This window comes from Nanorana parkeri, unplaced genomic scaffold (genome assembly GCF_000935625.1).
Source record: "Nanorana parkeri isolate BGI_ZX_2015 unplaced genomic scaffold, ASM93562v1 scaffold1169, whole genome shotgun sequence".
NCBI classification, from domain to species: Eukaryota; Metazoa; Chordata; class Amphibia; order Anura; family Dicroglossidae; genus Nanorana; species Nanorana parkeri.
In genome coordinates, this window is record NW_017307437.1 from 411,398 (window position 1) to 435,558 (window position 24,161).

Consider the following 24,161-nt stretch of genomic DNA (forward strand, 5'->3'; position numbering starts at 1 on the left):
GTGGCTGACCAAACATTGCTGATCTGTCCACCAATCAGAAACGAGAGATGGTGTACATACACACGCGGCAACATTTGCTATTATTAAAGAAGATGTGGAGCCAAAGCCATCCACCCATTCATCCATCCACCCATCCATCCATCCATCCATCCATCCATTCATCCATCCACCCATCCATCCACCCATCTATCCATTCATCCATCCATTCATCCATCCACCCATCCATCCACCCATCTATCCATTCATCAATCCATCCACCCATCCATTCATCCATCCATCCAAACCCCACCCACCCATCCATCCATCCACCTATCCATCCACCCACCCATCCATCCATCCCCCCATCCATCCATCCATCCACCCAGCCATCCATCCACCCATCCATCCCCCCATCTATCCATCCACTCATCCATCTATCCATCAACGCATCATACATATATCCATCCACCCATCCATCTACCCATCCATCCATCCATCCCCCCATCCATCCATCCATCCACCCAGCCATCCATCCACCCATCCATCCCCCCATCTATCCATCCACTCATCCATCTATCCATCAACGCATCATACATATATCCATCCACCCATCCATCTACCCATCCATCCATCCATCCCCCCATCCATCCATCCATCCACCCAGCCATCCATCCACCCATCCATCCCCCCATCTATCCATCCACTCATCCATCTATCCATCAACGCATCATACATATATCCATCCACCCATCCATCTACCCATCCATCCATCCATCCCCCCATCCATCCATCCATCCACCCATCCATCCCCCCATCTATCCATCCACTCATCCATCTATCCATCAACGCATCATACATATATCCATCCACCCATCCATCCTCCCATCCTTCCATCCATCCGTCCACCCATCTATTCATCCACCATCCATCCACCCATCCTTCCATCCATCCGTCCACCCATCTATCCATCCACCCATCCATCCACCCATCCTTCCATCCATCCATCCACCCACCTATCCATCCACCCACCCCACCCATCCATCCATCCACCCATCCATCCATCCACCCACCTATCCATCCACCCATCCATCCACCCATCCATCCATCCACCCACCTATCCATCCACCCACCCATCCATCCACCCATCCATCCACCCATCCATCCATCCATCCACCCACCCATCCACCAATCCATCCATCCACCCACCTATCCATCCACCCACCCATCCATCCACCCATCCATCCACCCATCCATCCATCCATCCACCCATCCATCCACCCATCCATCCATCCATCCATCCATCCACCCACCCATCCATCCATCCATCCACACATTCACCCACCCACCCATCCATCCACCCATCTATCCATCCACTCATCCATCTATCCATCAACGCATCATACATATATCCATCCACCCATCCATCCTCCCATCCTTCCATCCATCCGTCCACCCATCTATTCATCCACCATCCATCCACCCATCCTTCCATCCATCCGTCCACCCATCTATCCATCCACCCATCCATCCACCCATCCTTCAAGCCATCCATCCACCCCTCCATTCATTCATCCACCCATCCATCCATTCACCCATCCATCCATTTGTCTATCCTTCCAATCCTTCCGTCCTTTTATCCACCCATCCTGCCTTCCATCCACTCTTCCATCCCCCAATCCATCCATCCATTGTTACCTTGAGTTTCATGCATGAAGCTTTGTAAAATACATGGTTCTGTTCTGTCTTCTAGCCGGGCTGTGTCTGAATTATTGGAGTTTGGAGGAATTGGTGAATCGCGAGGCTGCCAATCACATTATACTGGCGGAGAAGATCCTGGACAGGACCAGAGAGGTGCGGAGTTCAATGTACAAGACGTGTCCTTATACACCGCAAATCACTCAGACTTCATATTCTTATATATATAATTGTATCATCTCCTCCGTGTGTTCAATGTCCAAAGTCTCCCCCAGTGATCAGTCTGCTGCAGGCAGGAGGAAACATTTCCTCAGTCTCCCCTCCCCCCGTGATTAGTCTGCTGCAGGCAGAAGGAAGCATTTCCTCAGTCTCCCCTCCCCCAGTGATCAGTCTGCTGCAGGCAGGAGGAAGCATTTCCTCAGTCTCCCCTCCCCCAGTGATTAGTCTGCTGCAGGCAGAAGGAAGCATTTGTGAGCGGTCTGTATTACAGGAGGGGGCAGAAACAAGACCAGTCACCCTGCACAGGGAGAGAGAGAGGGCAGAGCCGTGGGATGGGCCCACTGCAGGCTGCCTGCAGAAAACTACAGGAGGGGGCGGGGATGAGACCAGTGACCCTGCACAAGTAGATAGAGAGAGCAGAGGTGTGGGAGGGGCCTCTCGGCAATCTGCCAAGGCTTTATATGCCATGAAGGAGCTCAGAAGCAATAATGTATACAATTATTATTATTGCTTTACTTGTAATCTGCTGACACTGAAATATGTCTGTCATATTGATACATGCGCTGCACAGATTTTAAAGACAGGTCCTCTTTAAGCCTGCGTCAGGTGCTGCGGTCCCAGGAGCTCGGTGGGAACTTGCTAGGAATGGGACAAAAAGGGATTCGTTGACATCTGGGCATGAATAGGGGGAATGGACTCGGCTTCCTGAGTTTACACTCTTGTGCCGATCGTACGCGGTAACAATGAGGGTGGAAGACAAACAGGAGGGACGAGGCAGGAAGTCAGCTCGGAGTTCCCAAACCCCCAAACTCATAGGACGTGGCCTGGATGTCATTAATCAGGACAGGTGACACAAATAACCCCCCCCGGGGTCACCGCCTGAGCCACAAACACACAACGGGCATCAAAGGCGCCTAACTGATGTTTACTGTTATTACCAGCTGTTTGTATAGTGACAGTACGGCTCAGCTGTGCCAGACAATAATATCATTGTCTACACTTATGTACATTCCTCGAGTACCCAGTATGTGTCTGCTGCTGGGCCATCAATAAGGAACCGGACCCAAATTATTCAAAGAACTCCCTCTAGCCCAACATGCAAGTTGACTGACTACATGTAGACCAGTTTTCAAAATACCATCATGGAGGTACATTTAGGGTTCACAGGGTTGCCAAGGCTCGTAGGGTCATCTGAAAGGACTTTAAAACATACAAATAGAATCTGAACTATATCAGCTTTGGGTGGAGGTGACACTGAAAATGTTTGACCTTTGTTCTTCTTGTAGGCCCAAGAAAAGTGTGAATACGAACTCCTCGCCCCCTTGGCTCTGATGTTCCATTTTGCTGTTCTTTCGGTAAGTGTTTGGTGGTCTAAGCCTGGGAAGAGACTCAGGATCTGCCCCTATTGGGGTTTATACCCTAATGGTACCCAGAGAGATAAGATGATGGTCAGCAATTGGGGTTTATACCCTAATGGTACACGGAGAGATAAGACGATGGTCAGCTGTTGGGGTTTATACCCTAATGGTACCCAAAAAGATAAGACGATGGTCAGAAGGTACGTTCTGTAAACCGATCATCATCACATTGCCCGAGAAGTCATGTTTTTGCCCCACCCTTGACGGTGGGCCTACAGGACCAACAGGTGATTGTTTGGTGGTCCAGACCAGAGAAAAGACTGGGGATCTGCCCCTACTGGGGTTTATACCCTAATGGTCCACAGAGAGATAAGACGATGGTCAGCTATTGGGGTTTATGCCCTAATGGTACCCAGAGAGATAAGACGATGGTCAGCTATTGGGGTTTATGCCCTAATGGTACCCAGAGAGATAAGACGATGGTCAGCTATTGGGGTTTATACCCTAATGAGACCCAGAGAGATAAGACGATGGTCAGCTATTGGGGTTTATACCCTAATGAGACCCAGAGAGATAAGACGATGGTCAGAAGGTACCTTCTGTAAACCGATCATCATCAAATTGCCCAAGAAGTCATGTTTTGGCGGTGGACCTAAAGGACCAAGAGGTTATTGTTTGGTGGTCCAGGCTTGAGAAGAGAATGGGGATCTGCCCCTAATGGTCTGCCTCAGGGTTTATACCCTAATGAGACCCAGACAGATATAAGGCGTTGGTCAGAAGATACATTCTGTAAACCGATCACCACACACGGTATCACACTGGCCGAGCGATCATGTTTATGCCCCACCCTTGACGTCTACCTACAGGACCAACAGGTGATTAGCTTGCATAGTCCATTCTAGGGTGGTCAGTTCCCATAGTCTTACTTACTCCACATACGTTATATATAATAAACAATAATATACCGGGGAATAAATGTGACTTGTATTTTTCTGAAGTCATGGGCTACAGCGACCATATTTTATACATTTGGTTCCTCCAGGCTCCCTGGATCCCTAAAGATTGTGACCTTCTTCTGAAAGCCTTCGAGACGTTCCACGTCTTCCTCACCTGGCCGGCTCCGTATTGTGACATCTATCAGGAGCTCCTCAGCTTCATCAGTGAAGAACGAAAAGCTCCAGGTATTTCCCCGTGGGGTTTGTTGCACATAAACACAGAGGCCTTCCCATTTCTTGAGAGAGAGAAATGTTCCGTGGGCCCAGGGGTAGACGTGCCCTGTACATCTAGAGCACTTACCGTGCACCCATGACCTATTTTCCCTGCTTTGTACTTTACAAGCATGTCAGGACCTGTCCCCAATGTAATAGATAAATAGATTTTGATGGCTGGATTTAACTTATATCTAATGCCAATACTATTTTTTAGTTTTGGGAAGAGTAGGCAATGGTTAAAAAAGGGTAAAGAAAGGAGCATTCCCCATCTTAGACAATTATCACCGGAACAAGGGTCCTAATTGGAAGATCTTCCCTCTTTTCTCTTTGCCTATTTCACAGCTCCATCTAGTGGCCACAACGAGGTATTACCCGAATAGACATGTAAGCTGCAGAAAAATCCGGTTCGGATATTTCGTTATTTCCGGATTCAGATCCGAAATTCAATTCGGTTCGGGTTTCGGATTCGGATGAAATCCGAATTTTCGTTAGTTTTGGATAAGTTTATGAATATTGGTTGCGAATACCACAGAAAACCATATACAGTTATTAATACTAAAGCTGAATCTCCTAGATCGGAATGGCATTCAGGATCCGAACTTCCGAATTGCATTTTGGAGCTCCAGAAAGCAATATTGGTCTGGGAGCCTCAGCTTTAGTAATATATGTAAATGGCTCCTAGTCCCAAATGGCATTCGAGAGCTCCCGAATGTGATTTGGAATTTCGGATCCCGATTGCCATTCAGGTCTAGGAGCCTCAGCTTTAGTATCATATGTATATACTGAACACGAAATTTCGTTACGGCAAGATGTGAGCCATATACTGTACTATATGGCTCCCATGTTACCATAACAAAAATTTGTAATTAGACCCATTCGGATACATTAAACGGAAAAACACATCTGATTGGCCAGAAAAGTCACATGTCCGATTCAGTTTTGTTTCTTGAACGAAATTAGGACGGGATCCGAAATTCGGAAACAGAAATTCGGATTCGGACACATTCAGATGCATTGGGATTCGAAAATTCGGATGTGTCCGAATGTCCGAATTTCAGAAAATTAGTCTGAATTTTGATTCAGAACTAAATGAATCGCACATGTCAGGATCTGAATTTCCGAATTGCATTGGGGAGCTCTGAAATGCCCTTTGGGTCTGGGAGCCTCAGCTTTAGTAATATATGTATATGGCTCACAGACCCAAATGGCATTCGAGATCCAAATTTCCGAATTGCATTGGGGATCTCTGAAATGCCCTTCAGGTCTGGGAGCCATATACATATATTACTAAAGCTGAGGCTTCCAGACCCGAAGGACATTTTAGAGCTCCCCAAATGCAATTCGGAAATTCGGATGCAGAATGCCATTCTGGTCTGGAAGATTCAGCTTTAGTACTACATGTATATTCTGTATATGGCTCCCATGTTGCCGTAACGAAAACTCGTGTTCAGACCCATTTGGATGCATTAAACAGAAAAACACATATGATTGGCCAGAAAAGTCACATGTCCAATTCAGTTTCGAATGTCCAGATTTCGGAAAATTCGTCCGAATTTTGATTTGGAACGAAAGGAATTGCACATGTCTATAGCTGAATATTACATTTGACCTGAAACGAATATACACTAAGAACTTTCACTTTTGCCTCCATTCGCACAGAACGAACATTCACAGAGATTTGCAGGGTGAATGGCTCTGCACATTGTTTATAAATAGATCCCCAACTCTATTAAAATACTTCTACTAGCTAAATAGTACATTTTCTACACACCTGCCCAAAAAAGAAGGACAACGGACGAGGAAAGAGGGACAAAGGGATTTGGTTTTCAAAGGGACAATCCTTCAAAATGAGGGACATTTGGGAGCTACTGTATGTGTTCTAGACCAGTTCGGGTTCACTTTACCTGCGGGTGCGGATCGGGCCCACATTTTTTGCCTTGCCTATAGGCTTTCTTCGCCTTATCAACCAGGATATCCCCCCAAACCTATGCCTTCTACTATGCAAATACAGACCACACCTTCTGTGGGTGGTATTTGGCCTGCCACCTCCTGCTATAGTCTATGTACATCATTAAGGAAGCGCCTGTCCAACAGATGTCATTGTATTGATCTTTTCTTCTTCTTATGTACAGGAATTTCCTACCAGCGCCTGGTGAGGGCAGAACAAGGTCTCCTGACTAAATCCTCCCTGCCCAGCATCCTGTGAGTACAGCACCGTAGAGAAGCATTCTGGGTAGTCCTAGGAGAGGGTTGGGGTGCCTCCAGTTAGTACCGGGACTGAGGATTTTGTCACAGCAGCAACTCTGTAACAATAATTGTAGCAGCTACAAATCTCTTTCCTTTTTATTAATTGTAACTGGATACAAAGTTCTTTCTGCAGCTTCCAAGACCCATAGTCTTAATGAAATATAAGAGCATTTACATCACTTCACTTGTAGTCCATTATTTACTTCCTCCAGCCCCATAACAGCAGATCTGTAACATTATTATTATTGTCATTATTATTATTATGATTTTAGGAACATAATAATAATAGAAACACACAAAACCCAACTCTATAGTTGATTTTTTTTCTGGACACTTCTTTCCCCGGCAGAACGGTGCTGTTGGTGAACCCAGCGGAGCTTCCGCGGGAGTTCCTATCAGTTGTTGAACATCTGAGTAACACAGAGCAGAGTGCTGAGAACAATTACATCTCCCTCATCCAGCACCTCTACCAAGCCAACCTGGGCCCTTCCAGCCAGATTTCGGCCATTGGAGATGCACTCAAGGTATGTGTAAGGAGCTCAGTGGTCTGTTACTCACATCCTGGTAGTGTGAGGTTACATGCCCAGAGGTTGAGTATTCATTTTCAGGGTTAGGTAAAGTTTTAGCTTTTGGACCAGTGGAGGATTAAAGTTAAAATGTAATCTGCTTATATTCTGCCACCAGATCAATATGCTAATACATTTTTTAAAAATAAAACCTTCCCATTTTCATTACATGCCTTATTTTAGACCCAGTGATGCTTCTCTATACAATGGCGGCAGATCATGATTGGTCAGAGGGGCCGGCTGGGAGCTGTACATAGCTTCCTGAAAACATCACAGCACCTTGCCTCATTACTCCTCTCAAGAGTGCTCAGCTATGATTCAAGCAGTGGGCTGGCTCTTGGCCGGAGTTATGCAAATATCAAAATGCCTTGATGGGTGGATGTGAGTATGGAGAAGTGAGCGTCCCTAGACTGGATGCATTTGCATGCAAACTGCCCTTGGTAACACCCATATGGGACACTGAGCCTCCATATATGCAAGAACTGAAATCCAATAATAATGCACATTGTGAGAAGCTCCCAGTGTGCAGTGAAATCAAAAGAAGCTATTTCAGTCCAGGAGAGGAGCCGGTACGAGTGGCGTCACAAGGGGGCGCGGGGGGTGCGACCATTGCAGGGGTGACATCAAAATGACTGACAGTCATTTTGGTGTCAACCCCTCTAAAAGGTCGGGCACTCAGTCATGGACCGAGAGCCTGACAGTGTCAGGAGAGAGCAGGGGACCCGGCAGGATACCTCATCCCGCCGGGTGAACATCCCCTTCTTTTTCTGCCTGCGTCCATCACCAAGATGGCTGCCGGCAGGAGTCAATCAGATGGGCGCGCGTGCACGATGACGACACGGCGGGGTATCACCCAGTCCTGGCCGGTACAACTGTGCATGACTGAAGGCAAGGCTGGAGTATATAAATAGTTCTGATAAATTTTCGGTACGGTTTGCTAATCCATAAAACGTTTGAATCTTCCAGTCTAAGACTTTAGCAGAACTTGAAGCCATCTTTGCAGACTTGACGGAGGCGTTGGAGCACTCGGCCAGCGAGAATAACGCGGATAAATCCCGTGATTGGCTGAAGGACAGATTGCGGGAAATCGGGACAGAAGCAGGGCTGCTGGGGGATGCAGAAGGTGAGCAGAGAATCCATTCATTCTAAACTCACAAACATGAAGGTGTCCGGCCAGTGCCCAGCTATGAAGGAGATCAGCACTGAGCAATATGAGTCCAGCTCCTTATTTATAACGATGGAGGGAGCGGCCATCGGGGGTTAGAGCGGAGAGTCTGAACTGGGGGGTAAGAATTCACCTTGGGATGGGAAGCAAGTGATGGACTCATAGGATTGGATCTTTGAATACATTTTCATATCCATATGTAATGTTAAACTATTGACATCCATTGAAGTCATACTAATACCTAACAGGACTGGGGATGATGACGACGAGACAGTCTGGTGAAGGGAATATGGGAACATATTGGAAAAACCACTGTGGTCTGCAACCATAAAAGAGGATGTCAGGATAGTCATGTGACCACCGGGCGCCAGCTCAATGTTAAATTAACAGGGCATTATGGGAAAGAAAGCAGGAATCCAATAGCTGTATCCTCCCCTAGGATAGTCAATGTTGTCACTGCTCCCACTCCTATCATATTATCTGTATAACAGCAAGACTGGGCAGGTTGTCTATAGCAGCTAATAAGCCATCGATATTAATTAGACACGTAAGCTGCGGAAAAATTTGGTTTGGATATTTCGGAATTCGGGATTCGGTTTGGGTTTTGGATTCGGAGGAAATCCGAATTTCGTTAGTTTCTAATGAGTTTACAAATATCCGTTGCAAATACCACAGAAAACCATATACAGATATTAATACTAAAGCTGAAGCTCCTAGCCCCAAATGGCATTCCGGAGCTCCCTAATGCAATTCGGAAATTCGGATCCCAAATGCAATTCGGGTCTGGGACCCTCAGCTTTAGTATTAGATGTATATACTGTACATGGCTCCCATGTTGCCGTAATGAAAATTCGTGTTCAGACCCATTTGGATGTATTAAACGGGAAAAAACATCTGATTGGCCAGAAGTCACGTATCCCATTCAGTTTAGTTTTTGAACGAAATTCAGACGGGATCCGAAATTCGGAAACGGAAATTCGCATTCGGACGCATTGGGATTCGGAAATTCAGATGTGTATGAATGTCAGAAAATGCGTCCAAATTTTGATTCGGAATCGCACATGTCTAGTATTAATCTTCCAGTCCGCTCTGGATGGAGACATATGTAAGGTATATACACTGTTATTCTGTACTAGATACAAACTAAATTCACCGTGATATTCTCAATAACCCTTTTCATATATAACCCCACAAAAGAAAACTATTTACAAGTGACATAAAAAATTCCTCTTCGCAAAAAGTATCAAAATATCAATCTGATAATTGTAGCTCTCGAAATAAATAATCCTATATATATGATACATTGTAAGTGTTACATTTACCAGATTGATATGTGAAGTATGTCTTTGCTTTTCTCTCCCTTTCTTTCCATTTGAATTAAGAAAAAGATCAAATTTAACAAATTATTTGTTTTACCTCTTCAGTTCCTATTTCCACCGATCACTTCCTGCCGATCTCACTGCCGGTGCCCAAATGTTACACGTACAGCTGGGACCAGGACAACTTTGGTAAGCATTAGCTCCTATTGGCTTACACACTACATATAAAAGTATGTGGACCCAACTCCAAACGATGGAGGTCAGGTGTTTCCAGTAAAGGGAACTGACAATGTTACAGCGGACAAAGACATTTTAGATAATTGTACGCTTTCAACCAGTGGCGTAGCAATCGCCATAGCGACCCAGGCGGCCGCTATGGAGCTCGGGCACAGGGGGGCCCGGCCAGGGCCGCTATGGCATATGGGGGTGCTGGCTGTCACAGACACAGCTCAGCAGTGGCCACGGCGCATTTCCCCTCATAGCTGCTGCGGAGCTGTTTCAGTGACAGCCAGCCGCTGCGGCAGATGAGGGCGGTGTTCGGAATGGAGGAGGCGGGGCCCGCCTCCTCTTACATCACTGGCCAGCGACCTAAGAGCAGGTGGGGCCAGTGATGTAAGAGAAGGCGGGGCCCGTCGATAGCAGAGAAGGCGGGGTCCGGGGATGGAACAGGAGTCGGGGCCCGGGGACGGAACTGGAGTTGGGGCCCGGGGACAAAACAGGAGTCGGGGCCCGGTGACCACAGAGATCTCAGACCCTGCAGAGCCCACTATGGAGAGTCTATGGTGGGCTCTGCAGGGTCACTCTCCGCTGGGGCTCTGCAAATGGCATAACTAGCAATCACGGGGCCCCATACAAAATTTTGCTATGGGGCCCTGTGATTTCTAGTTACGCCCCTGCTTTCAACCTTGGGGTTACAGTTTAGTGAAGGCCTTTTTCTGTTCCACCATGACTGTCTCCTGGAAACAAAGCCAGCTCTATAAAGACATGGTATAAACCAGCTTGGTGCGGAGAAACTCAAGTGGCCTCCACAGAGCCCTGGCATCTACCCTACTGAACACCTTTGGGATGAATTGAAATGCATACTGTGAGCCTGGTCTTCTCATCCAACATCAGTACCTGACCACACAAATGTTCTTTTGGCTGAATGGGCAAAAATTCCCACAGTCCAAAGACTTGTGGAAGGCCTTCCCATATGAGTAGAGATATAACTGGCCAAAGGGGCCCAACTCCAAAATAATGCCCATGGTTATGGAATGAGATGTCCAACAAGCTTATATAGGGGTGATGTTCACCTTTGGCCATATAATGTATATATAATTACTTCTCTTACTGCCATAGTCCTTCCACCAACTTCCAGGGAACAAGTAAAGCCGCCACTCACTGAACAGCTAGAACCTGCCAGGGGTTCTAAGCTTTCTACACCCTATCCAAACTTTAAAAAATGTTGGTTTAAGAAAAGTTCATATATAATTTGCTACCTTTGTGTTTTGACAGATGTGCTGAATAATATCATTTTAAATGAAGGAAACACTAGAGCAACAAGTCTTTCTCCGGAGTATGAAGTCAATGAGGAAGACGACGAGGATGAGGATGAGGATGAAGAGGAATTGGAGGAGGTAGAGGAGGAGGTGAATAACGAGGGTCACCAACAGGACTCAGTTTTTTCCCATCAGTCAAGGCGCTTTGTCTATTGGAACATACCGAGCAACCTAGAGGGGGAAATTGCCACCACCAGTCTGCCACCAGACATAGACAACAGCACAAAGTCCTTTGTATCTAGCTTGTCCAGCTGCGTGGACAGCGGATACATGGAAGACAGCGATGACAGCTCCCAGGAGATGTCCGACAAAACAGAGTTCCGAGAAGAAAGGGTCAACCGAAAGTTCACCCAGAAGATATGCAAGTTTTTTAAACCACGGAGTAATGGACCCAAAGCCAAGCTTAAGGCAGAGATGGGCTATTCTCCCACCCATTCACTAATGGGCTCAATGTCCAACCTTCAACAGAATCTCCCCTTGAGGCGAGCAGGAAGCCTGTACACCCCACAAGCCAGAAGAATACCGGCGCGGTCCAAGAGGTCCCAGTCACTTCCTCAGAATGCTCTTGGCGCCCATATTTGGGAGATCCAACAGAATCAGAAGCTAGCCTTAAAGAGAAGACCATTTTTGAGCTGCAACGAGGACTCCAAAGCATCAACTTTGAGGGTTGTGGTGTTTGGTTCCGACAGAATTTCTGGGAAATTAGCTCGGGCTTACAGCAATCTAAGGTGAGTTTCAGTATTTTTGATGAGGTTCTGTAAAGTGTATGCAAAGTTCACTACAAACAATACATTACAGACTGCCCATCAGACCGTATTTCACCCAGGGAGCGACCTAATTATGGAGTGGCATAAAGTTTCCCAGCACACTCACAAGCCAGCATGCAAAAAAACTTGTCTCACCGCTAAGGTTAAAAACAGAGGTTTAGATACACGTCTTCTGCAGAATATGTGAAAGCCGCACAGCCGCGCCAAGGCACCTCCATATAGTTCGGTCCTAACTCTAAACTATGAGAGTCTCCATCTTGGAGCACATGTGGCAAAAGATCAAATTGGGTGCAGGTTTGTCAGGAGGAAGCCCAACCTCCCTTAAAGGCACAGAGACGCACAAGGGACCCCACACATCACAACGGCAGCTGAGACCCCCCATGCGTCACTGCACCAAATCAGTCAAGCAAAACAAGTGGCAAACGCACTCATCAATTTGTTACCAGCTTTACAGCAAGGTGCACATGGAAGGGCTTTAAACAGTAATAGCAAAAAGTTTCCCAGCACACTCACCAGCCAGCATGCAAAAAAACTTCTCTCACAGCTAAGGTTAAAAACGGAGGTTTAGATACACGTTTTCTGCAGAAAATTATTATGGAGGTGACCTCCATGATTAAGCCCCTCCTGCAGTATAATGCGATAGTGGAGAATCTGGTGTATGGCATTGTTTGTAAAGAGTGCGAATCACCCCAACCAGAGACAAGGACACCAAAAAAAACCTGACCAAGGGTCTATCTCTTCTCTACTCCATAATTTTGCCATAACATACAGTTTAAAGACATCTAACGCTTCATGATTGTTGACCTTTTACTCCATCTCTGATTCTTTCAGGCTGAAGGAAAGCAGCTGTCCCTTGTTAACAAGGTTTTTTAAGCTGCAGTTGTTCTACGTTCCAGTGAAGAGGACCAGTCCTTCTCCGTGTATATCACTGACAAGCCCCAGTTCCCCAGTAAAGTCTCCCAGCCCGTCTGGACAGGTCAGCCAAGAGGTGAGCTCACAACGCACACAAAGCTGTTCTATTGCTAAGAAGTACACGGTTTATGTTTAAAGCTCAACTCTGGGATAAGTGTGTATTGTCCTCATACAAGAGTCATGTGTGTTTCTCCTTGAATCTTGGTGAGCTTTGTGTATTTCTCCCAGACCTGTGCAGCAATCCATTGTGAGACTTGGAGATTCCCGTAATAAAGACCGCTCACTGCTGTTCTCTCTCCTTGTGCAGGGTGACTGGTCTTGTCTCCGCCCCCTCCTGTAATAAAGACCGCTCACTGCTGCTCTGCCTCCTTGTGCAGGGTGACTGGTCTTGTATCTGCCCCTTCCTGTAGTTTCCTGTAGTGGGTGAGGCCTGCTGGGTGGCTCCCACAGCTCTTCTCTCTGCACAGGCTATGTACAGCACAGTGATGATATCAATATAAGGTTATATCGGGGTTTTCAAAGGCATTTGGTGTGCAAAAGTGTATATACTGTATATCCTTTGTGACTATTGAGGAATATATTTTAATAGAAGCTTTGTACCCGGAGTTCAACATTAAATGTTTTATACAGTATGTCTGCAGTTTAAAGTAGATCTAAAACCTAGCTGGATGAAATCTAGCTCAAGCACCGTGTATCATAATTAGAATAAAATACTGTTTCCACTTATTCGCTCCCTTTTTCCAATCTCTGTACTGCTGGTCTCCTCCGGCCCTCTTTCAGACACTTCCTTTCTTTATAGCAAGGTAAGCGGCTTCTCTTTAAAAGATACAATGTTTCCACAGGATGTGACGGGAGACGAGGAAAGCACTAACGATATCTCTCACTACATCGGGATGTTGGACCCGTGGTACAAGCGTAATATCCAGGGTCTGATGGACCTCTCCACCCCTGCGCTCTGCCAGGTAATTCATACTCATTTGATCACTCAACATTGGCCCCTATGCAGATGTGTAACGGAATTTGGAAGTAGCCGGACATGGCTGCAAGGAATACACTGGCCAGTGGATATGAAGGGATTTCAGTTTCAATGGCTGTATGCAGGTATACACTGGACACAGCGCAGAAGATTACGTGAAGGCAGACTGTCTGCATTTGGGTCTTTGCACTCGTACGCATGCAGATGTTTACCCGCATACAGCCATTGACTTCTATGGGAGGCTGCACTCAGCACCTGGGGCTCCCATTAGGATTCACATTGTATGGCCACATAAGAGCCATTCGAGAGGCATGGGGGGCCTGAAAGAATTGGTAAGAGTATCTGTGTGTATTCACTGATATGGCAGTAGGATAAAACACTGACATGCAGTATATACAGTATATGGTCTCCATTGTCCTTTAAAATATTTTTAAACCCAAGAATAAAAATTTAATATATGTATATATGTAATATATTCCAGTTTACCATTTCTTAGAGATAGTGGCTGCATTAGTTTTCTTTTTTCTCTGGCTTTTTTTCTTTTATTTTCACCTGGCGATCCTGCAAACACTTCCTGTTCTATGGCGACAACTCCGTTCTCTGTACTATATCTATGGAGGAGTGTTGTCACCCTAAGACAAGAGAGTTCCCGCAGGATTAACAGGTATTTTTTTGCACTTATCAAATAGATATAAGACAACGTTTTCAATGGTTTAGTCAACAGACCAAAAGGAAGCAAACAAGCGTTGTTCATTGTTAAGATTCACGTACACTTTAAGAGCACTCTTCTTCTCTTTTCTCACAGCCGTCTACACCTGAAAATGACTTGGCGGACACACGGAAAATGCCCATCCTTGCCGACATGGTGCTGTATTATTGCCGGTTTGCCAAGCGGTCTTTGCTTCTGCAGCTGTACCGAGCCGAGGTAAATCTTACACCTTTTAATGCCATAGTATTCCATTCCACATACTGCACTCAGCAGAGTTTTTGTGTGTCTGTTGTTTTCCCTCTTGATAAAGTTGGCTGATTTTGAATGTCCTCTGAACCAGGCTTCCATGGTATCAAGTCGTCGGGGGCGATGGTGTTTAAATACTTAAAATATGGCTGTGTTCCTGGCCATTAAACGTCAACCATAATTGTTGCTATAAGGGAGAAGAAGGAAAATGGCCCTCATGTAGATCGTTCCTTTTTTTCTAGATCACCTTTGATGGCGGAAGAAAACAGACCGAAGTCTTCATCCAGTCTCTGGAGCTTGGTCATTCTGCGGCTCTAAGAGCCATCAAAGCTTCAGGTAAGTACTACAGAGTTGAAGTTAAGATGCTGAGGCATGCCTTTGGATAGAGGGATGGCAGACATGTGGCCAAATCTCCAAAGCGCAGTAGGAATCCTGCCAAAATTTTGTAAAATTGTTAACAGATTTGAACATAAAGAGTAAAATCTTTTATTTTTGTTTGTGACCTGTTGGGTCAGAGTTCCTAACCAATGGGACACTCCAATGGACCAATGGGAGACTCCAGTGGACCAATGGTACACTCCAATAGACCAGTAGGACACTCCAATAGACTAATAGGACACTCCAATGGACCAATGGGACACTACCTGGACCGATGGGACACTCCAATAGGCCACTCCAATATACTAATAAGACACTCCAATGGACCAATGAGAGACTCCAGTGGACCAATGGCATCTCCATAGACCATTTGGACACTCTAATAGACTAATAGGACACTCCAATGGACCAATGAGAGACTCCAGTGGACCAATGGCATCTCCATAGACTATTGAGACACTCCAATAGACCAATAGGACACTCCAATAGACCAATAGGACACTCCAATAGACTAATAGGACACTCCAATGGACCAATATGAGACTCCACTGGACCAATGGGACACTCTAATAGACCAATAGGACACTCCAATGGGACACAGACTGCAGAAGTTCTATACCTTCCCCAATGGCTGGAGTTGAGCTTTGATGGTTGTAGACAACCTAAATTTGGTGAAGGTTCCCCTTGGAAGTGTTTGGCATCATGTCTCACTGTATATAGCTTCATTAAATCTGACCTGCAGCCTTCCCTTCAGTCTTGCACAGTTGTACCGGCTCCTCTCCTGGACTGAAATTGCTTCCTCTGATTGCTCTGATCACTGACGGCTTCTCACAATGTGCATTAGAAGCTGCAATAAGCCAGACAGAACCGGTCTCATTTCCTGGCTGGAGGACGTTCAGCATCATTCTTGCACTTTTCTCCCCACCCTAAGTGTTCCTAACTCTAGTGTCTAACTGACATCTTTTGTCTTCAGGACCTGGCTGTAAGAGGCTCGGAATAGATGGCGACCGTGAAGCAATACCGTTTACACTACAAATTGTCTACAGCAAGGTAAGGCAACACCGCTGTTTTCATCTGCTACAGCTTTTAGATGCCTCTCAACTAATGGCATGGCCAGTCAAACCGGAGTCCTCTGTCAGGAAGCAGGGGGTGTTGCCCCTGCTCGGGGGCCACGGGCACGGCGCAGGGCACGGGTTTCCCCTCAGCTTGGCAGAACTCCTGGTGCCCGGGTTGCGGGTACGCATGCTCGAGTCGCACGGCGGGTTCGCATGCGCGGTACGCAGGCTGCGCGCGCATCCCCGGGGGCACCTGTGTAGCACTCCTGCTCCATTAGGCATCAGGTGTGGGCCTTGCTGGGGAGGTTCCCTGTACACACCTTCCATCTCTCTCGCCTGCCATTGGTTCCCGAGGAAGGAAGCCTCCTGGTTGCCTCGGTGACCGGGGGGTGGTCCTAACTCCCCTGGCTATAAAAACCTGGCCTGAGCTCTGGCTTATTGCTGAGTTATTCCACCTCATGGTGTGACATACGAAGCTCCCCTCCTATGTGCCTTGTTGCCTGTTTCCTGAACCCTCTGCTGACCTCCCGTGTACCGACCTTGGACCGCCTATCGTTTCTGACCCTCTGCTGCCTGCCTCGACCTCGGATTTCCCCCGACTACCTCTTTGGATTGCCCCCTGGTTACCTTGCCTTCGGACCCTTCCGGCTGCTTCCTGCCAGCGGGTTCCCTCCGTGCTGCTCGCCCGCAGACGCACCTGATATCCTCTGTGTTCCTCCATTATTAAACGCTGATAAACAGCAGCTGCAATATTATATTATAAGGGTGCAAGCGATGGCCTTGGTCATGTGACCTAAGCTCTTTTCACTAACTAACTAACAGCTCCTCCCCTGAGCTAAAAGAAGCTTGATATTATTAGAAGAGTTTAGAGAGATTTCAGAAATGCAAAGTGAAAAAAAAATGTCTTCACATGAAGCAAAAATCATTCATCCAAATTGTTTTTATGAAACCCCATATAGACTTATGTAATTAGGCAGAGTGGATACCATTGACCACGATCAACAGCTAATCATTCAGGACAACCAATCAGATCTAACATATGGGGTGATAGCAGAGAGAATCAGTTCTGATTGGTTGCTGCTCATTGCCCTTTGCCTATAAAAACAAGTCTGAAGATGCTAATTTACTGCAAATTTAAGTAAATATGGTCTGGCTATAAAAAAACAGTAACATAGATTTGTCAACCTTGTGTTCCTACAGTCCAGCGTGAGCGGCCGAAGCCGATGGAGTGACGGAGAGAAAGTCTGTACGTCAGTCAGCTTGAGGAAAGCATGCAGTTCGTATGAGGAACTTGGTAAGGGAACTGATAAAAAATATTTTATTCATAAAACACGATTGGGGAAAGCCAAGAAATACTGAGATCCATGCCTTCAATGAAAATGTGCTCAAAACGTAGCTTGTGCAGGTATGGATCCCTTGCTGTTTATGACAATGGTGGAGAAATGTCCACCCATGCCTTGTCTGGTTGTGGCAATCGGGCTCTGTACCTGGGCCATGCCTGCCTATGGAGAGGACTAGGGGCTGGTGAAATCACAAGGTTGGCATAATTAAACCCTTTATGGACTTGCCACATGAATATTACATGGGGTGTTGTTGGGAGTGACCCATCCCTTGTGATTGGTGGGGTTTTCCCAGGCAAAAGTAGGCTTGTGGAATGTGGGTTGGTCAGGATCAAGCAATTAGAAGTTGGGTATGAAGGCAACCAGATCTAGTAATTTTCTTCAGATGGTAATTGTTACTTATCCCCATGAGGCCCATAGAGCGAGAGTTGAGTGCTGTTCCCTAGTGGAACAGTAATAAACCTATGGCCTATTGCCTTCCTGTTCATGAGGAAGCATGTTGGACATTGTCAGACATGTGGTCCTAGAACTTAAGGTTACTCTGTACAATAGAAGCTTCTGATGAAGGGTTTTTTATAGATGAACATCTAAAATATTTGATCTGCCATAGTATGACTACAAAAGAAAGCAGAGAGGGAAAGCGCTCTCCCCTACAGCCACCCCTTCCCCCCCAAACCCCAAATACATAGAGAAGGCATTACAGAAAGTGGAATCTGGGAGATCCCAACAAAGACCTAACTGTCACAGCAGAACCAGACTTGCCCATTGGGGTGACGTACAGTAAGTACTCATCATGATAAGCCTCTCTATTGGTGTGGGGATCTGTTTTTATACCGCTATGTTCTTTCTTCAGATGCCAGAATGGAATGTCTGAATCTCACTGTGCGGGAGGTGGTGAAAAGGCAAAACTCCAAGACGAAGAAAAGCTTCAACCAGGTGAGAACCACACGGGACAAAGGGGGACACACACACACACACACCTGACCAAGCACACTGGCATAGTTATGGTATTACCCAGAAGACTTTGCTCCAGAATTGGTGTAACTTATTTTTATTGATGTTGCTCGCAGTATATATTTGCTTAGATAGATGAAATCCATTTATAAGTAACGGCAGACATACATGGTGCCATATTGCTCGGTGAGTAGCCCCATAATGAGTGGGTGTGACGGACCGCCTGGTCCCCCGACTGGGTACCTCTGTCAGAAATCAGCTTCCTCCACTCTGAAACGGGAAAATCATAATTACAGCCCAAACCTTCCCCTAAAGACCAGGCAGGACTAGTCTCCAAAAACCAAGAACCCACTTTATTAACACACAGCACCGTATATAGACACAAAACCTTCCCCCTACACAGGAATGTCAAACATTTCAAGTCTCAGGAGAAAATTAGATTAAGTAAAACACAGGACAAGGTCTTTTCACTTCAGGAGAGCAATAGATTCCGTCCTGGCATCAGTCTGGTCCAGTGCAGGATACTGATGTATAGGGAAACAGTCTCAGCTTCCCATGTATCCCAAAATAACTTGAAAATAGGTCTCTGGGGTCCTCCTGATCCATGGGGCATAAAGAAAGCGTCCCAAATACCCCAAAGCACCACGGCAAGCCCCTCTCCCAATCAATAGAACCCCCTCCTTAGCCAATGACCATAGTCAGTGGGTAGGAGGCAGGCCTGCAGTCCCCTCCAAATAAAAGAGTGACGGACGCTTCCGTCACAGTGAGGTCATTCATAAAAATGTTACAGCTGGTCATTAAGACGTAAGGAAACAAAAAGAAAACAACAAAAAGAAAAACACCCTGAGGAAATCAATAACGGTTTAAGCTAACATGCAGAGATGTGTGTACCCGGTTATTACAATGTGTCCACTCTTGTACCTGCCAGTCAAGGAGCTGATAACCTTGATGGTGGTAATGTCACATTGCATCACACTTGCTGTGGAGAGAAGGGGGAGTCTGCAGCAAGAAACTGTAATCCATGGAGAGAAGTGAGCAACACAGACATCATCTGTGAGCTGCTCTGAGACTGGACTCCATGCAGCCAGTTCATTCAGAGTCAGACCCTGAACTGACCAGTTCATTTCAGGAACACATTAAAGAGGAATGAGACGGGAAGCACAGAACCACATAGCCAACCAGACATTGCAGTTCAATCCATCACTGGACTCTTCCCAATCCACACCTGCTGGCAGGGACGGATTTCCCACAAGGCCAACCAAGGCCCGGCCTTGGGGCAGCAGGGAGTAGAGGGGCAGCAGGGAGTAGAGGGGCAGCGCAGGGGTGTGGAATTGCTATATCCCGACACCTGGGACATGCAGTTCCTGGCGCCGGGGTGTAGTTGTTTTCTACATTTAGCCCTGCTTTGGGCAAGCGGAGCTAAATGTACAGCGGGGCACGCTTGTTTTGTACAAGAGATCACTTGTATGCAGCCTGTAGGTCTGCCATTCTCCATGGGACTGGGAATGTATTTGCAGCCTTCAGTGCAGGCACTTGTACAGTAAGACAAAAACTTGCCCTTATGAAAGTTGTTCTCCATTTATTTCCCCCGAGAGAAGTTATTTTCTGAATCTGAGCCCGGCTACTATTAACCCCTCCCCATTCTTTCCAGCAGATCAGCATTTCACAAATCAAAGTAGACAAAGCGCAGATCATTGCGCAGAATGGAGGAACGTTCCCCTTGTGCCTGGACCAGGATGAGCGCAAGATTCTTCAGAGGGTCATCAAGTAAGATATTTGAATTGTCCTTTATCTGTGGGAAACGTCTATGATATAGCAGTGAAAGGGGAAGGACGAACCAAGAAAGCACAACCACATGGTACCGCTGGACTAAAATAATGATGTCTGAGGATAAGATAGTTCCACTAACTTACAGATATGCTACAGGGGAAGCTCCCGGCTAAGTAAGACCTGTGGCTCTACTATCAGCAAAGCTCATGCTCCCTGCTAATTTCAGAGCTGTAGTTCTGACTCTGCAGAGGGCATGTAAGACCCCGGCAGAGAGACCGCTGCTTCCACACACAGAACAAGAGTCCTTCTCTGCAGCATGCTGGCAGTGAACAGACTTTTCTACTCAGGCTGTGGCTGTTTTGTAAAAGAAACAAACTGCAAGACTTTGCACGTGTTTTATTTTGATGCACCTGGGATGTATTTAGCTGATTTAGGGCCCATTCACTCCAAATGCATTGGGGCTGCACTGGCAGTGGCAGCCTTGCCCATGGCAGTCCCAACGCACAGACAGGGCAAAAGGCCTTTAATGTGGTCATTTCACACCGCAGTGCTCTGAAAAATTGTATACAGTATTAGTACTACTTCTGTGCAATGCGAACAACGCCGCTGCAGTAACTAGATGTGAACGAAATGTCACTTTTGACATTTCAATAAAACTCCAACAAAAACCGCCGCCTTCCCATTACTCAAACCGCGGAGTGCATCCTCCAGGGATATCCTACAGTAGTTTTTTTTTTTACTTTACCATGGCTGTGCGTGGCTCTGCCTGCACAGCCGCATCATCAGGTTTGTTCATTTTTACATTCTTTTACTACAAGTCCCATCTGCACCTTAACATATTGGACTTATAGAAGGCACACCAAGGATCCTTCCTTCCTCACCGCTGTAGGTCACCATTAGAGATAAGGATGGGCTTGATGCGAACCCAGATCACCTGAATTTCCCCAAGCCGGCTCAAAACCAGTGGCGTCCCGAGGCCGGGTGTCACCCGGAGTGGAGACTGGGTGACACCCCACCGTGACATCATCATGCATGCACGTGACGTTACTATGCGCTTGCACGATGACTTCATCGTGCGTACGTGGTCATCTTGGTGATGGACGCCGGCAGAGAGGAGGGGACGTTCACCCGGAAGGATAAGGTATGCCGCCGGGTCCCCTCCTCTCTCCTGACAATGTAGGGCTATGATCGAGTGCCCGACTTTTCAGATGGGGTGACACCTTAATGACTGTCAGTCATTTTGGTGTCACCCCTCCAGAGGTGGCACCCGGGTGTGGGCTGCACTCCCCTTGTGACACCACTGCTCAAAACTCCTCCCGACCCAGTCAGGTGCGGGGAGGCGCATTCCCTATCCCGCAGCTACACATCACAAAGGGGTTGGAAATGCCCCTAACGCAACTGCTGACACTGATTGGGTAGGGAGGAGGGGGTGACAATCAGAGTTTTGAGCGGGTTTGGTTTAACCTAGGAGAACTGGGTTCACATCAAGCCCAGCCTCATCCCTATTCAGCATCACTTCCTCCAACCAGGTCTGTACCTCCGCACAGACCTGAGGCCAAGGGACAACTGTGCGAGAGCCCGTGCAATGCACCTGCAACACACTGATCACGGTTGCAATGCTCTTCAGGCCTCAATGCAAGGATTTAGTAAATGCACATTTTTTTTATTACATCAACATTGGGGCATTTACTAAATTTTTGCCAAACTGGACTATGCGTTTAAACAATTTTTATGAAAAAAATAGTCATAGCTCAGTACGGCCAGTAGGTGGCCCTCTAGGACTAGTTGCAAAAATTCCATGGAGGGTTTTTAAGCACCTGCCACATGCCAAGTTATGTTGGAATCAGGACTTGTTGGCTCTAGAGGAACTGCTTTGCACTTTGCTATATTTTCCACCTAGGCCCAACGCATGGCCATGAATGAATCAAGGGGCTGCCATAGCATTGGGTAAAAAGCCCCAGTTCCTGTTTTTTGCGTTGACTTGCATTCTTCTATTCCAGTCATTTCAAACGAAAACCTGCAAAATATGCAAAGCAGCACATCTGATTCATGGGGGGAGGAGGGGGGGGATAAAGTTTAACCCCCAGGGATTAAGTTGAGAAAACAAAAAAACACATTTCTATGTTCTTTTAGCTTGCACAGTGTTCAAAGTATTTACCTGTGCGTTGTTAATGGCCTGGTGTGTTTTTGTGGCACTGTAAATCCTTATTTCTTGTGTTCATTCAGGTGTGAGGTTTCGCCGTGCTACAAGCCTGAAATCAGAGACTTCCGTAAAATCTACAGGCCGCACTGGTCACAGACGGCTCACGACCAGTTCTGTTCCCTCCTGTGCCTGCCAGTGGCGACGTTCAGCGGTGGTCACCTCTAGAGGGCGGTGTTGGCAACACAGAACCCATTAACCATTGACCGCGTCCTCTAAAGTGCGCCATCTACTGGTCAGCGGTAACTGTCCCTCCTGGAACTGGATAGTCTGGTTTTCTGCGGTACGACTTAATGTTCAATCGCAGCATCGCGTCAGCTGTTAGAGAGATCCTTCATTCTTAAATTTGATGACAACAGAGGAAGAATAAATGCATCAAATTTGATGAAAAAATATCCTTGAAATGCAATCCAGACGGTTCATGATGGACGTTCAGCACTTCCTGCCATGTAGGACTCTGGAAAGAAGAGATATCAGATATGACGTACAAAGGCAACCATGGAAAGCATGATGTAGTTGCTTGGAAGAGTGGATAGGGGGCGCTGGAACCCCTTAGATTTCTTTATGTTTATATTATTGTTGTCGTAATGTCAATGGTGTAAATACAGAGAGTCGGGATATTGGGCTGGCAGCTTCTGCACGCCAAAGGAACTCCACTTTCACCTTGGGTTGCGGTAGAAATTAGTGAATTTAGATCTGTCCAAATACAAGTTGATCCCAAAGATTGTTTGCAAAGCCAATGCGTTTCGGGGGCTATGACTCCGCCCCTTTGTCGGAGCTTTAAAAACGAATACAATGAAAACACTGCCTGGGCCACAACACTTCAATTTAATCCAATGATACACTGATTATCGAGTCCATATACACTCCGTTTCATTGTTTAATATTTCAAGCCTTGATGAAGAGGGTGGAGTTACAGCCCCCGAAACGCGTTGGCTGTGTAATCAATTTATCATTGGAATAAACATGTATTTGGACTTTAATATTCCAGTCTAGAGCATCAGATTCGTTGATATTGGAATGTAGTATCACATGATAAGGCACAAATAGACTTTTGAAATGGAAAATAACTCCCACATAATAAAGGAGGAGGAAGAACGCGGGAGTTTGTGCAATAAATTTTGACTGGGGATGTAGAAAAATCTCAATCCAGACCTTTTGTTCAGGTTTTGGACTGGGTGAGAAGGGTTTATAACATGACAGGTGTTCATTAGTGGTCCCTGTAGGGGAGATTTGTCTTCACTTCCTATTTTGGTCAACAGAGCAGGAAGTGAAAGGAAAGCCCCCCTTCCTTCAATAAGAAACCTAACAAGGACACTGACACTTCCTCATTCTACCCGATATGAGGAACGAAAAAAGTTTTGTATGGGGTTGAAAGTGCAGTTAAAGCCAAAACGTTTTCGGTTTTGGATCTAGTAGAGAAGATTTAGACCCCCCCCCCCCCTGTCAGGGTTGTATTGCTGTCTGTGTCCCTGTTGGGGGAGAGGCACCACTCTGTTTTTCCTGGTGACCATGGTTACAAGATTGAAAGTGATGGCAAATCCAAAAATGCCACCA

At 46.5% G+C, this 24,161-nt stretch overlaps 1 protein-coding gene across 1 annotated transcript in view; it reads left to right on the forward strand.

Moving 5' to 3' along the window:
• The window catches only part of PIK3R5 (phosphoinositide-3-kinase regulatory subunit 5), a 25,640-nt gene extending 2,818 nt beyond the window's left edge, over positions 1-22,822 (forward strand). Inside the window, exons 2-18 of the mRNA XM_018568307.1 lie at positions 1,730-1,830; positions 3,180-3,248; positions 4,294-4,432; positions 6,595-6,664; positions 7,059-7,233; positions 8,242-8,398; positions 9,865-9,948; positions 11,254-12,025; positions 12,896-13,052; positions 13,819-13,938; positions 14,758-14,877; positions 15,150-15,243; positions 16,259-16,335; positions 17,541-17,634; positions 18,534-18,616; positions 20,289-20,401; positions 22,631-22,822. Coding sequence (XP_018423809.1) covers positions 1,730-1,830; positions 3,180-3,248; positions 4,294-4,432; positions 6,595-6,664; positions 7,059-7,233; positions 8,242-8,398; positions 9,865-9,948; positions 11,254-12,025; positions 12,896-13,052; positions 13,819-13,938; positions 14,758-14,877; positions 15,150-15,243; positions 16,259-16,335; positions 17,541-17,634; positions 18,534-18,616; positions 20,289-20,401; positions 22,631-22,772 — 2,567 coding nt within the window. The 3' untranslated portion in view covers positions 22,773-22,822. The remainder of the gene's footprint in view (positions 1-1,729; positions 1,831-3,179; positions 3,249-4,293; positions 4,433-6,594; positions 6,665-7,058; positions 7,234-8,241; positions 8,399-9,864; positions 9,949-11,253; positions 12,026-12,895; positions 13,053-13,818; positions 13,939-14,757; positions 14,878-15,149; positions 15,244-16,258; positions 16,336-17,540; positions 17,635-18,533; positions 18,617-20,288; positions 20,402-22,630) is intronic.
• Positions 22,823-24,161: the final 1,339 nt, after the last annotated feature.